Source organism: Bacillus rossius, chromosome 5 (genome assembly GCF_032445375.1).
Source record: "Bacillus rossius redtenbacheri isolate Brsri chromosome 5, Brsri_v3, whole genome shotgun sequence".
NCBI classification, from domain to species: domain Eukaryota; kingdom Metazoa; phylum Arthropoda; class Insecta; order Phasmatodea; family Bacillidae; genus Bacillus; species Bacillus rossius.
The window spans coordinates 68340992-68353491 of NC_086333.1; the positions used below are offsets into that span (position 1 = coordinate 68340992).

The following is a 12500-nucleotide window of genomic DNA, read 5'->3' on the forward strand; positions in this document are numbered from 1 at the left end:
ATTACTAAGCAAATGTGTTTTCTCGTGTATTGATTCAGAATTGGTGAATCTGCAACAGTTGTATCTGCGAATCGGAATATTGGCAAATTTTGTGAATCGGTACAGTTCTAACTGGTGTGCTTTCTGAAACTCACGAATAGCTTTTTTTTTTACAATAATTCTACCATCTATGCAGTAACTTTACATTGAATCAAACTAAAATGTTAATATTAGGCATTCTCATAGTGTCATTCTTGCAAACATAGTAAAAAAATTTTATGTGAACATTACAAATCAGGATTATCCAGAGATCTGGGTCAACGAGGGCTGGATAAATGAGATTTCTACTGTACTTACATTTTGGTAATGGATGGTGTATCGACTAATGACTTGCTTTTCAGTGTATCGGTTAAGTTGCGAGTCGCCGTGAGCTCGTCCTGAACTGCACGCGTACTTTCAGGTGTACGCGATCCTGGTGAACATATTTGGGGGCATCATGAGGTGCGACGTCATTGCGGAGGGAATCATCGCCGCTGCCAAGGAGCTGGACCTGAAGCTGCCCATAATCTGCAGGCTGCAGGTTCGTGCCTCAACGGCTTTCGCTCGCTCGTGCGTGCGTGTGTGTGTGCGTGCCTCCCGCGCACGTGTCGAGTAGCCACTGCACGTTTCCTTGTTGCAGTCACGCCTCAATCTTACTGAGCCTTACTGTTTCCCAGAGCACAATCTCTGCCATGCACATTTCACCGGGCCTGAACACACGTTAAACCTCATTGTTTCAAACCTTAAAGGACCATAATTTGTAATAACGAAGTTTGTATTAACCAAACTATTGAGAAATCATTACGACATGTATAAATTTATTACCTTATAATTCTTACAATTAAAACCATAAATAATGTTATATAGCTACACTGTATCATATAAATAGTTGTGGTGAACTTAAATTCCAAAATCCCTAACTTCAATGCTAAGTAATCTGCCTTCTGCATCATAGTTCCAGATAATGGCAAATTTGCTGCACGCATTTATTCATGTTTGGACCTTGCATTCTTTTTATTGTTTATAACCCACAATAACTTGCAAAAGCTGATTCAAGATTTTCACAATTTTTTTTCTCCATTGTCAACTTTCTTGATACTTTTAGTTTTAACTTGCAATATAATATTGTTACGTTTATGTTTTTAGTTATTTTACAAGGCAACACACATTCAAAATTCATGTATAGAGTACCTTCCTTTTATTTTCAGCTTACAGAATGTCTTATTTTCTATTTAGGTTATCATTATCAACATTACCACTAGTGTTACACTTTTCATCTTGTTTTTCAACCATTTGTGCTGTAGGATACAGAATAAACTTTTGTTTACTTGATGGTTATGAAAACGTAATTATTTATTTTGAATTTCGGTAGTGAAATTCACATTAACCATTTACTCATACATGTAAACAGCAACTTGAGGAATCAAAACAACTTCGTATTTCATATTAACCGTATTTTGTATTAAAAGTACTGAATAACATAGGAAAGCATAGGTCATTCTCTAGGACTTAAAATACTTTGCATAGACGGGAATTTTGTACTAAGCGGATTTGTGTTAATGAGTGTTGACTATATTTGTCTTTATCGAGTGGTCTGTACGTTTTGGATAATGGTGTAAAAATCTAGGTTTGCCAACTGATTAACAATTGGCCAGTTTCTCTTTTGAGTGTTGAAATCTGATATTCTATCAGTAGAGTCAAGATTTTGTGGTGTTATTTTAAGACAAATTTCGGTGTAAAGAAATAAAGATTTCGGTGTTATATGGTTTTATTTTTTTGCTCAAAATACCCACGGCAAAATTTTCTTGCTTTTCTGTACGACATGCAAATTTATTAAAACAAATATTAATAAACACTAAAACCTCATGATCTAATTACAATTAAGTTCATTTGCAAATTCATAAATTCAAACTTTTAAATAACTACTAAAAATTTCACGACTTAATTACAATCACATACACTACAAAATTACACAATTAAGCACTTCCAAAGTTACTATTAAGACGGTTTTATTGAAATGCTATCATAGTTAAATTTTCTGCATTTTCTGGAGTGAGACGTCTTCTGTCACTAACTACCAGTGAGTACCTGGAAAATGAACGTTTTGCATCAACATTTGATGTTGGGAACCAGATTGCCCTTAAACTGGCTTGAGAAAATTCACTGTAGTCCCCTTTAAGGGAGCAAAGTACCTTTGCAACATCAATTTGGTTTGTTTCTGGCAATGAAAGTTCATCCTCAATTATTTTTTTGAAAGCAACATAGCCATGTATGAATGTATCAATGGGAAGATGGGAAACAGAAGGCAAGTTATGCAGAGACTTCTGTAGGTTTGCATCTTCTATGCTAACCCTACTTACATTTCTTGGGTTGAACAGCAAATTAATGGCATTAAAGACTCTTAGACAAGGATGTCGTTTAACAGATGAGTTTTGCCTCAAACGCTTATGTTTCTCACTCGCGACATGTTTCACAAGCGTATCACGTCTCTCGTAGTCTAGCCTGCAGTTACAGAATTTGCACATTAAAATTTTATCACTGATATAAAATCCTTCACTGGAAAATTCTTTCGATCGGTCACTGGCAGAAACCTTAGTTTTAGGCATTATCAAAAAAATTTTAATCACATAGGAAGAATTTAACCTCTCAATACGCAAAAACTTGCCGTGCTGGAAAGATCAAAACAATGGAGAATAGATGCGAATACAAACGCATACCGAATACCAACATACGTACGTGAAAATTAATACCGACATAAACATGTACTATTTATTATTTACATTTGTTACGTTAAGCAGGGTTAATTTTATTTTTGTAGCCTACGTACTTTATTTTAAATAAACAGTAAAAGCAATGCGCTTTAGTGTGTAATATTTTAATGATTAAAAACGTAATCTTAGAAAAACATATTTTGGACGTTTGTTATTTTTGTATTTACAGAAAGTGAACGGCGGCCATTGTATCATAGTTATCAACATCTTAAATTATTATGGTACACAAGATTACTGTTTAAAGAAAATATTACGTTAGTTCCGAGACTTCATTTTAAAATCTATAATAAATCACTGTCGCATATAATATATATGGCTGCTAGTTACTGTAAGAAATATTTGATTGTGCTGAAGGTAGTGAATTGTCCTTACAGAATGGAAAAAAAAAAAAAAAAAAAAAAACGTAAATAATCAGGATAGACGAACTTTCGTGACATATCGCGGATTTTGCACAATTTCGTTTTATTTCGTGTTTTCAAGCGGTTTTCGGTGTTATTTCGTTTTATCGCGCATTACCATATAATCGTGGCTCTATCTATCAGTATTTTATCTTTTCAGCAAATATTTCATTATAAATATTAATTATATTTTCCATTTTAATACATATTTCCTTGGCATGTTTAAATATGAAATCTCATCCCTCCTTCCCCCCCTTCCCCCCCCAAATTTTTTCCGTATCCCTTCCCAGTTTGCAATTCTTTTACGCAAGGGAAATATCTATTGAGTGTTTTTTGGCAGAAATAAAATTAAAGCCAACAGATAACACAATTTAGTAGAATTACACAAGAATGTTGATGTAAATATGCTAGGGGATTTAAAACAACAACAAAAAATTTTCTTATTGAGAATTCGAGTACAGTAAGTAGACTCCTGATTGTCTGAGATAATGTCTGGCAAGGGGTCCATGGATAACTAAAAAAAAATTTAAAGCAATGTTGAAGAACTGTTTAAATTTTTTTTATTCCGACTATCTTGACAAACACTGTTAACACCCACCCCTCAAAGTAACGCCCTAATTCATTCCAGGAAAACAGAACATCAACTAACAGCGCTATTCAAATACATACTTTTTTTTTTCTTCATAAAAGAGTATGTTTATCCAAATATGTAATTTCAATTTGTTTTCCAATCACTCGGTCAGGTAAGTGTGCTTGATGATACCAATTTTATCAATTTACATTACTAATATATGTATGCCTGAATGCATTTGAAGTAGATTTAAATAAATGTTGAATATCATTTTGAGATTAAACAACCTAAAATAAAATTTAAAAATTTACATACTGCATTTTTTTTTATATAACATCACTTGGGCAAATAAGTAGGTACTACCAACATTCCCTAGTCAAAAATAATAATATTATTAATACAGAAAAAACATTTCAGTTTGAATTAGATTTAAAAAGCATTTAAAAAAAAAAAAGATTTCAGTTATTAGAAAGATTATTTAACCGGTTAACATAATTTCAGACTCATTTAATAATGCATTTATATGCCATTATTTGCCACTAACACATCCTAGTATATGCGAGGTAAACTAGCCCTGAAAATGTCTGGCTTTACTCTCCAGAGCTGCTGCTGACATGAGAATGGCAGAATATAAATGTTGGTTGAATGCTCGTGTTCGTCAGAAATAAATACGCAATGAAGGACGCTGATTCATCACATTATTAAATTGATTATATTTAATGCTACACAAGTGTTGCTTTGTGCGTGCACAGAAATAAAAAGTCAAAAGTTATTTTTGTGTTTATGGTTTATGGAAGTGAAATATGCCACGGTTAACTTTCAAAACTGGATAACCAACACCCGGATAATCGGGAATCTACTGTATGTATGCTTTTAATTCAGTTATTTCAGTAATAATGTTTGTAAACTACTTGAAGGTTGCATGCAGTAAAATTTGTAGTTATATATAATTTTATTGCCTATTATATAAACATACATCTTGTTTAAAGATAAATATTTAATGTTGATGTGCTTGGCGTAAAAGTTAGAAATTCTAATGTTTTTATTAACTTTAAACTTATTTCATTCAATAAGAAGTTACACTTTTTAATATTTTGTTAGATGTTAACCAAACAAAATAAAACTTAAGGGATCAAAGGCTTAGTAAGAAAGAATTAATTCTGTACTTAAAGAAAGCCACTGGTGGGATATGCTTGCATGTAAAATTTATTGCTGTTAAAATAAGCATGTCATTGTCGGCTGGACCTTCATAAGTGCATGTAATACTGCAGTTTTGTGTAGAGTTTGTTTGGTAATTATGCTTGTTAAAGCTGTTATGCATTTTGGCAGTTATAGACTAAGTTCCTGTTAAAGAATCTGTGTAGGGTAGGATAAGATGTCATCAGCCTCATAAGCACATGGATATTTTTCAATAAAAGCACATTTGAATTGAAACACATGTAAGTTGCTTGTGCTCAGCTGAAACAATTACGGGCCGTTACATCAATTGGTAGGGAGCGGGCAGTCTAGCCTGTGGGGCAAGTAGGAAAGAGACCTTGACTAGATGAACATGGAAGAGTACATACTAGTGTGAGCTAGGTCAAACTGGAGAGGCTTGATCATTGATGTTGACATAGAGTTTTAAAATACACAAGTACTGACAGGTCAAATCCCAATCTTCTTGAATCCCAATTCTCGAATTTGGTTCACAAATAGTACCTGGAATTTACCCCTTGAATCCACATCAAAGCCTCAAGGTTAAAAAATAATATAATGTACAAGATATAAAAGTACTATGTTGTTGAACTGCAGAAGGCAATGGCTGACCACTGTGGAATCATCCTGCCTTGTCAAGCATAGGGACGTTACTGTGGCGCCTGAGTTCACAACACCCAGTAATGGATAAAGCAGGTCAATCATCGTCATGTTGCTGAAACATTCAACCCTTTAGATGTTCGTTTCACAAACTTAGTTTCCCAAATCAATACATTTCATAATTTTAGTTACATAATTACATTCACTACAAGTACAAAATATATAGGGGAATGGTAATAGGTAAGGGCTGGAAAAATTAGCATGTGTTATTTTATAAACTAGCATCTATTATTGTGAAATTAGCATTTTTAATGCAACTTCTTTAAAACATAATTACATTCTAAATGTTTGAAATCTAAATATTTTACATTACAAATAAACTCAAATACATAATACTATTTCATTAAATGTGAAACTGTTTTGTAAACCATTAAAAAAAATTTGTAACAGTTGTGGCATTTAATAAAGCATGTTTGAAAAATTGCCATTTTAAACTAAATAAGTTGAAAATTAGCAAAAACATAAATAGCATCTATAGCAAGATGATAATTTTTCCGGCGTCTAGTAATAGGATTTCAGAGATATAAGAGTTGCATTTTTGAAAATTCTAGTTTTCCTCCACTTTTTTCCTCTGAATTACTATGCAAGAACTATATTAATGGCTTCTGAAGACATAAATTACTAGTTTGCATGTAGTTTTGTAGCCAGTTTGCATTTCCTAAAGACTGTGCACTGTGTGCATGCTCTTGGGATTAAATTTTATTGTTGTCATCTGTGTCCGTTTATAATCACTATTAGACCTTCCAGCTGTATCACATCCGCCCATTAATGTTCTAACAGCGTTTCCTGTGTTTACTTTGTTTGCTCGTTCTTAACAAAATATTACTCTTCCCATATGTAAGTACTATGTATGCTTCATTCACAAAGTAACTGAATCTTTCAGCTGTAATTTGATTTTAAAAATATTTTTACGATACATTTTCTGAGGTGTTGCATATTCAACAAATGGTTTTCTTTTTCTCCTCATATGCTTGTCTAGCACTAAAGAAATAAAAAAATTCAAAACAGTGGATAAGCCTGCTGTTGGATTTTTTCAGTACCGCCATTGCTAAGTTGCTTTTCTGAGCATTTTACCCTTGGATCTGCTTTGGATATACTATACCGTGTTTTATCGTATAATCGTCACACATTTTATACTAAAATGAAGTTTGAAAAGTAGGGGTGTGACTTTTATGTGGAAAAAATTTTTTTTGTTTGGTAAAGTTATTCATAAAAACAAAACCCATTCATGGAAAGCACGTTAAATTAAAAAGTGGAGTGTACAAGAGCATGCCAAACAATTTAAATTAGGTAATAACCTTTCTTCAACGTTAAATATATAAACAAAATCTGTGACCCGAATGCGAGCCTGAGCTAACTCATAACTATCGTAGTACACACCACGGTGTGCGGGCCATCAAATGTAGTTGACTCGGCACTCAACAGAGCGCGCGCGTTGAATGAATCGGTGAGATTATTTGACTACGTGTGTGCGCTCTATATGGGAAGCAACATAACCAAACATGATTGATGCCAACTAGAGCTGACTACATTTTTTTAAGCGGTACACCGCGGGACACAGACAAACAAATAAAGGTTATAACATTTAAAAAGTCTTTAAATGAAAATTGACACATCAGACAACTTTGTATTTCCATTAATTAAATAAGTATGTAAGTGGTAATGTTCAAATAAATATTAGATTTCTACTTTAAAATACATAGTTTTATATAGAAAAGATAACTACACAAAGGGCTCGGATACTAATAGCGGGACCAAAAACATAATGCGACGTTTACGCGGGCGTTTTTTTTAATTCAAATTTTGAGGCTTTAAAATATGGGTGTGACGATTATGCCATAAAAGAGGGTATATAATGTAGCATTGCATTCCTTACAAGCAATTTGTTTGTGTATTCTCAAATTTTATTCTTTTGCCAATGTTTTCTTTGGCTCAAAGTGTTGTTTTAAAAAAGTAATGTATAAATCTTAACCTTGTGTTTTTTCTCAGGTAGTTCTGGTTAGTAGTGATGGTGTGTTTTTTTATGATATAGTTTTTATAAACCGATATTGGAAAAAAATATTAGTATTTCATAAGTTTGCTACCTTGTCTCTTCAGTTTTGTTAGCCAGAGGTTTTACTGAATTTGTGAATTAGAATAGCCACATTCAGAACTTTTAATGAAACAGTAAATTATTGAATTTTTTTTGTGTTAAGCTTTACTTAAATGTAATGTCTAAGTATCTCATATATTTTACTGTTATACAAATTTTGTCATGTTTGTTGTAATCCATACTGTATTGCAATTATATGTATTAGTACCTACCTGTTTGCAGACTGAATCCCTACGAAGCACTGGCTTGATACTAGGACAAAGGAAGTTTTCCAGAGAGAGGAAATTATGTATTTTTTGGTTGTTTTCATCATTTGCTAAAATGATGTTTATTTCAAAGTTATGTCTTAGCTCTAAACATAAACAGGCTGGTATGCTAGCTACCAAGCTTTGGATACCGCTAGCAAGTACAATAGACTCCCGATTATCCAGGTAATGTCTGACAAGGGGTCCACTGATAACCAGAAAAAGAACGGTTAATGAAAAGTAAAAGTAAAAGTTAAAAAAAAAAAACTAATTAATATTTTTTTTTATCCTATCTACACAAATGCTGTAACACAGACACCTCTCAAAGTAACACCCTAGTTCATTTCCGTAAAACAAAATAGTGCTAGTCAAATAATTTTTTCCATAAGATAGTATTTTATATAAAACAATTCATTTTCCAAAACAGGTAAGTGTGCTTGCTGACTACATTTTAATCAAGACACTACTCCCATTAAAATTAATTTCCAGTGCTAATATACATATGTCCAAATACATTAGAAGTACAATTAAACAAGATAAAAATAATTGACTAATTCACGTAACGCACTGTTAACATAATTAGGCTTGGGTATAATATTCCTATGTTGGTGCTACCAACATTTCTGAGTTAGAAAATAATGTTTTTTAAATATGAAATATATTTAATTTTTTAATAAGATTGTAAAAAAGCATAAACTTTATGTTTCTATCATTAGAAAGCCTATTTAATTTGTTAATGTAATTCATGATTCTGTAGTTTACTAAATGTGTTTCTGACATTTGCCGCTAGCGCATCCTAGTAAGTGCGAGGTAAATTAGCACTGAAAGCTTCTAGCTTTTCTCTCCATAGCTGCTGCTTATACGTCTGACATGTGTGAAATGTAATTGTACATGTGGGCGTCATCGGAAATAAATATGCAATGAAGGAAGCGAATAGCTATTGAGAAAAGAAGTGACGATTCGTCACATTATTAATTTGTTGCATTGCTATTTTATTGCATTGTAATTAATGCTACACAAGAAGTGCTGTTGCCATTGTGGTTGCACAGAAATAAAATGTCAAAAATAATTTTTGTGTTTATGGTTTATGGAAATATGGCAAGATTAACTCATAAACCGGATACCCACATCCGGATAATCAGGAGTCTACTGTAGTGTAAATACAACGTTGAATCGGACAGTCTGCATATTACCATTTAACGCCTTTTGTTCAAGCATGGCTACGTGATGTCTGTGAATATTTGTGTTACATAGGCAGATGTGCATTTCCTAGTTGAGACGAAGCGGTTGGTTGTGAGGTGTACTCTATCCAGGGTCGTAGCATGGTGTCCCAAGTGCTAACCCGACTCATGCAGGTTGTATTTTCTCCACAGGGAACGAACGTAGACGATGCTAAAGTGCTAATTGCAGCGTCGGGCCTGAAGATTCTGGCCTGCGACAACTTGGACGAAGCGGCGAGGCTCGCTGTCAAGCTGTCTAACATTGTCAGCTTGGCTAGATCCGCTAAGCTGGATGTCAACTTCGAGATACCGCTCTGAACACATTTCCATTCTCTCTAGTTGGTTCCCTGGCCCCCCCCCCCCCCCCGAGCACCGTTCCTGCCCTCGCGTTTCCTTTCCCGTGTCTCGTCTCTTACGGCTGGCTCGTGTTGCATGAGTGTTATTGTTAGTGCAATGCTTTCATGGGGAAGTACGTGCTTGGTGCAGTTACAGGTTTGTACTGCATTGGTCTCGGCTTAGTGCATGGGCTACTGTGATAGGATAATGCATTAAAGGAGTTAAATTTTGCTCGAAAGTTTTGACCATGCGAGTTTCTTGGTGTCACACTGTGTTTGTGGTCCAGGTTTTTTTTTCCATGCGTCTTCTGCTAAATGGTCACAGCAGACTATTGGCAATGTAGTCAATTTTGTTTTTCGTCCCCATGGCAGACGAGTAGTCAGAGCTTCTATTAACGCCTTGCTTCTAGTTATAATACTTTACTGTCATGGGCAGCGTATGGTAGAATGCCTTTAGGTACTTAATGTTATTTTGTATGTGTATTGCAACAGCATAAATGTATAAACCTCCATATGATGATTCTTGAAGATTCTATGCTGTCTGTACACTTTAATTTATTGCTTGATTGGAGGAAATACATTAGAGAATTATTGATCACTGCCAATCATAAGAAATACACATTGTCTTGTCATGTGTCAATCTAGAGATTTGGAAGGAAGCGGGACTTTTTTTTGTTTCTCTGTATTTTTCAGCAAGGACAAGTGGTTATGTTTAAAAAATTTATGTAATTTAAAGTGCAACCTGATTTTCAGTCTAGAATTTGAAGTAGCCTTCTATTGGTTTATCTGTATTTGCTAAACAATGTACTATTTGCGTAAAGTATTTTAAGAGAATTTAACAACAAAAAAAACTCGTGTTGACTGAGGTAGCTTGAGTTATTGTACATAAAAAAATTATTGTGCTGGAAATAAATTTTTCATTTACCATGTTTAATTTGTTTTAGGATACCGAAATGTTTTTATACCTTATCCACAAACATTAGCCTATAGTTGACTGTTTTGAATCATTAACACAGGCTATCCTGAAGTCTTGGCTTCTTGGATAATTACACTTGTGTACATATGGTTGTTCTGAAAATTTTAAAGAGCTGTAAGAAGCTGCATATTTGTAATTTATCATCCTAAAAAATTCATGTACTGACTGCCCTTTAATATATTAGACCTGTTGCAATATGTAAAGCAAACTTGTATATTACTTAAAATGCTTTGTTTTAAATAAGTTTTTAACCATAACATTCATAATATGTAGTTTTTTTAGTACGAAATCACCTTTCATTAAAGTTTTTTTGTGATTGAAGCTGGGCTGTGAGATTCTGTTTTTATTTTCAGCTGAATTAAATTTAAATGAAACTATGCATGTTTGTAAAACTTTTTTTTTTTTAACATTGACTCCAAATTCATTTTGTGTGGCTTTGGATAGTTTAACTAATAGCCAATTTAGTATTAATTTCGTAGAGAAATGTAAAAAACCAAGTTATCTTAGCTGTTTCTGTCTCAAGCATGGGTATTTTTTAAATTCTTGTTAACACTTTTTAATTTCTTCTCTTATCTCTGCGTTAGCCAGTTTGGATCTAGATGTGTCGATGCAAAAGAAAAAAAAAATAATTGGACTGGAATAGTCTATAATCGTGGACGAGGAGGCGCGCACGAACGGACAAATGTGCATGCGTGTTGGGGCGAGCAGCCGGTGCATGTGGCATCCAGGGCGGGGGGACGAGTGACGCGAGTGACGCCCGTCACCCACACCGGACGACTCTTGCTTGTTTCGCCAGGGTCTGAACAGTGAGAAGGCCCGGGACGTGATGCGCGCCTCGGGCATGAGGACTGTCGTCCTGGTCACGGACCTGACAGAGGCGGCCAGGTTGGCCGTGCTGAGAGCCTCCTCTCGCCGCGCGTGATCACGCACCAGGCTGCTCCTCCGCTCCTGCTGCATTTGTTATCTATATATACATACACACAAATATTTATACATGTACCTACTTTATGATGTGATTTCAATAAAGATATTGTTTGTTTATTACTGTTGCATTTGTTCATCCAGTTTAACTGCAGATAGGGCAGCCAGGTATTGGGACGACTTTACTCGCAATAGTTCCGGCGTGTAAGATGAGAATTTTATGCAAGATCAAATACTACTTGTCTGAAATGGCAGGTCATCCCACGTGCCACTGTTCTGTGGAGTCCACTTTTGTGCTTTTACACGAAGGAAGAATTTTTTTTATTAGGAAGATTTGACTATGTAGCTGGAGTTTGGTTTCCATCCTTGTTCCACACTGTCACACACCTTCCATGTTCCCTGTAAAACCACCATGGCTGTTACATTATTATCTGTGTGGGCAAAACGCAAGCAGTCTTGTGCCGGAAATTAGGCATTTCGTCACTTTTTTTAATTTTTCTATTTAAAATTTTTTTTTTGGAAATTTTATTTTTTATTTTATCTGGTTAAGGGGGTGATTTACTCTTTGTTAGGCCGGTGTACGCCACGTGTTTAAACTTTGTGCCAGTGGACCGAAGCCCCCTTTCTCAGGGGGCCCTATCTGATATTTTGCTGTCTAATGTGGACGTGGGCAGCCCGGTTGAAATTTCTCTCGCCTGCAGTCACGTCCCGAGTTAGTAATATTATTTCTTTTCATGACCAAAATTGCATAGAGCAGGTTCTGAGCTGCAAGCTGCTACTTCTTAGAGGCCTGCTGAGAATAGCAAGTCTCATCACGAATGGGTCTCCAGTGGACCTGCGTTCCCAGCGGAGTGGCGTTTTCTGTACACCCTCCCCTCTCCCCCCCCATCCACCTTAGTTCTGAGAAATCAAGCCAGGAGCAGTGACCTGACGTGAACTTAGCCAAGACGATGGGCTACTTCAAGGACCTTCTCCCTGGTCCGACAGAGACGTCCACGACATCTAGCGGCGAAAAAAGTAACCGCGGGCCTGGTCGCCAGCGTGCAGAGCTCACCCTCATGACACCTGGTGGCAAGTCAGCTCACCGCCTCAGTTAGTT

The 12500-nt window shown here is 35.2% G+C and overlaps 1 protein-coding gene across 2 annotated transcripts in view; it reads left to right on the forward strand.

Annotated features, from left to right (window-relative positions):
• Positions 1 to 11521, forward strand: part of LOC134531961 (succinate--CoA ligase [ADP-forming] subunit beta, mitochondrial) — a 29288-nt gene extending 17767 nt beyond the window's left edge. The window contains exons 8-9 of one of the 2 annotated variants that reach the window (XM_063368058.1): positions 440 to 559; positions 9323 to 11521. In XM_063368058.1, coding sequence (XP_063224128.1) covers positions 440 to 559; positions 9323 to 9487 — 285 coding nt within the window. In that variant the 3' untranslated portion in view covers positions 9488 to 11521. The remainder of the gene's footprint in view (positions 1 to 439; positions 560 to 9322) is intronic. The other variant, XM_063368059.1, reaches the window with a different exon arrangement.
• Positions 11522 to 12500: the final 979 nt, after the last annotated feature.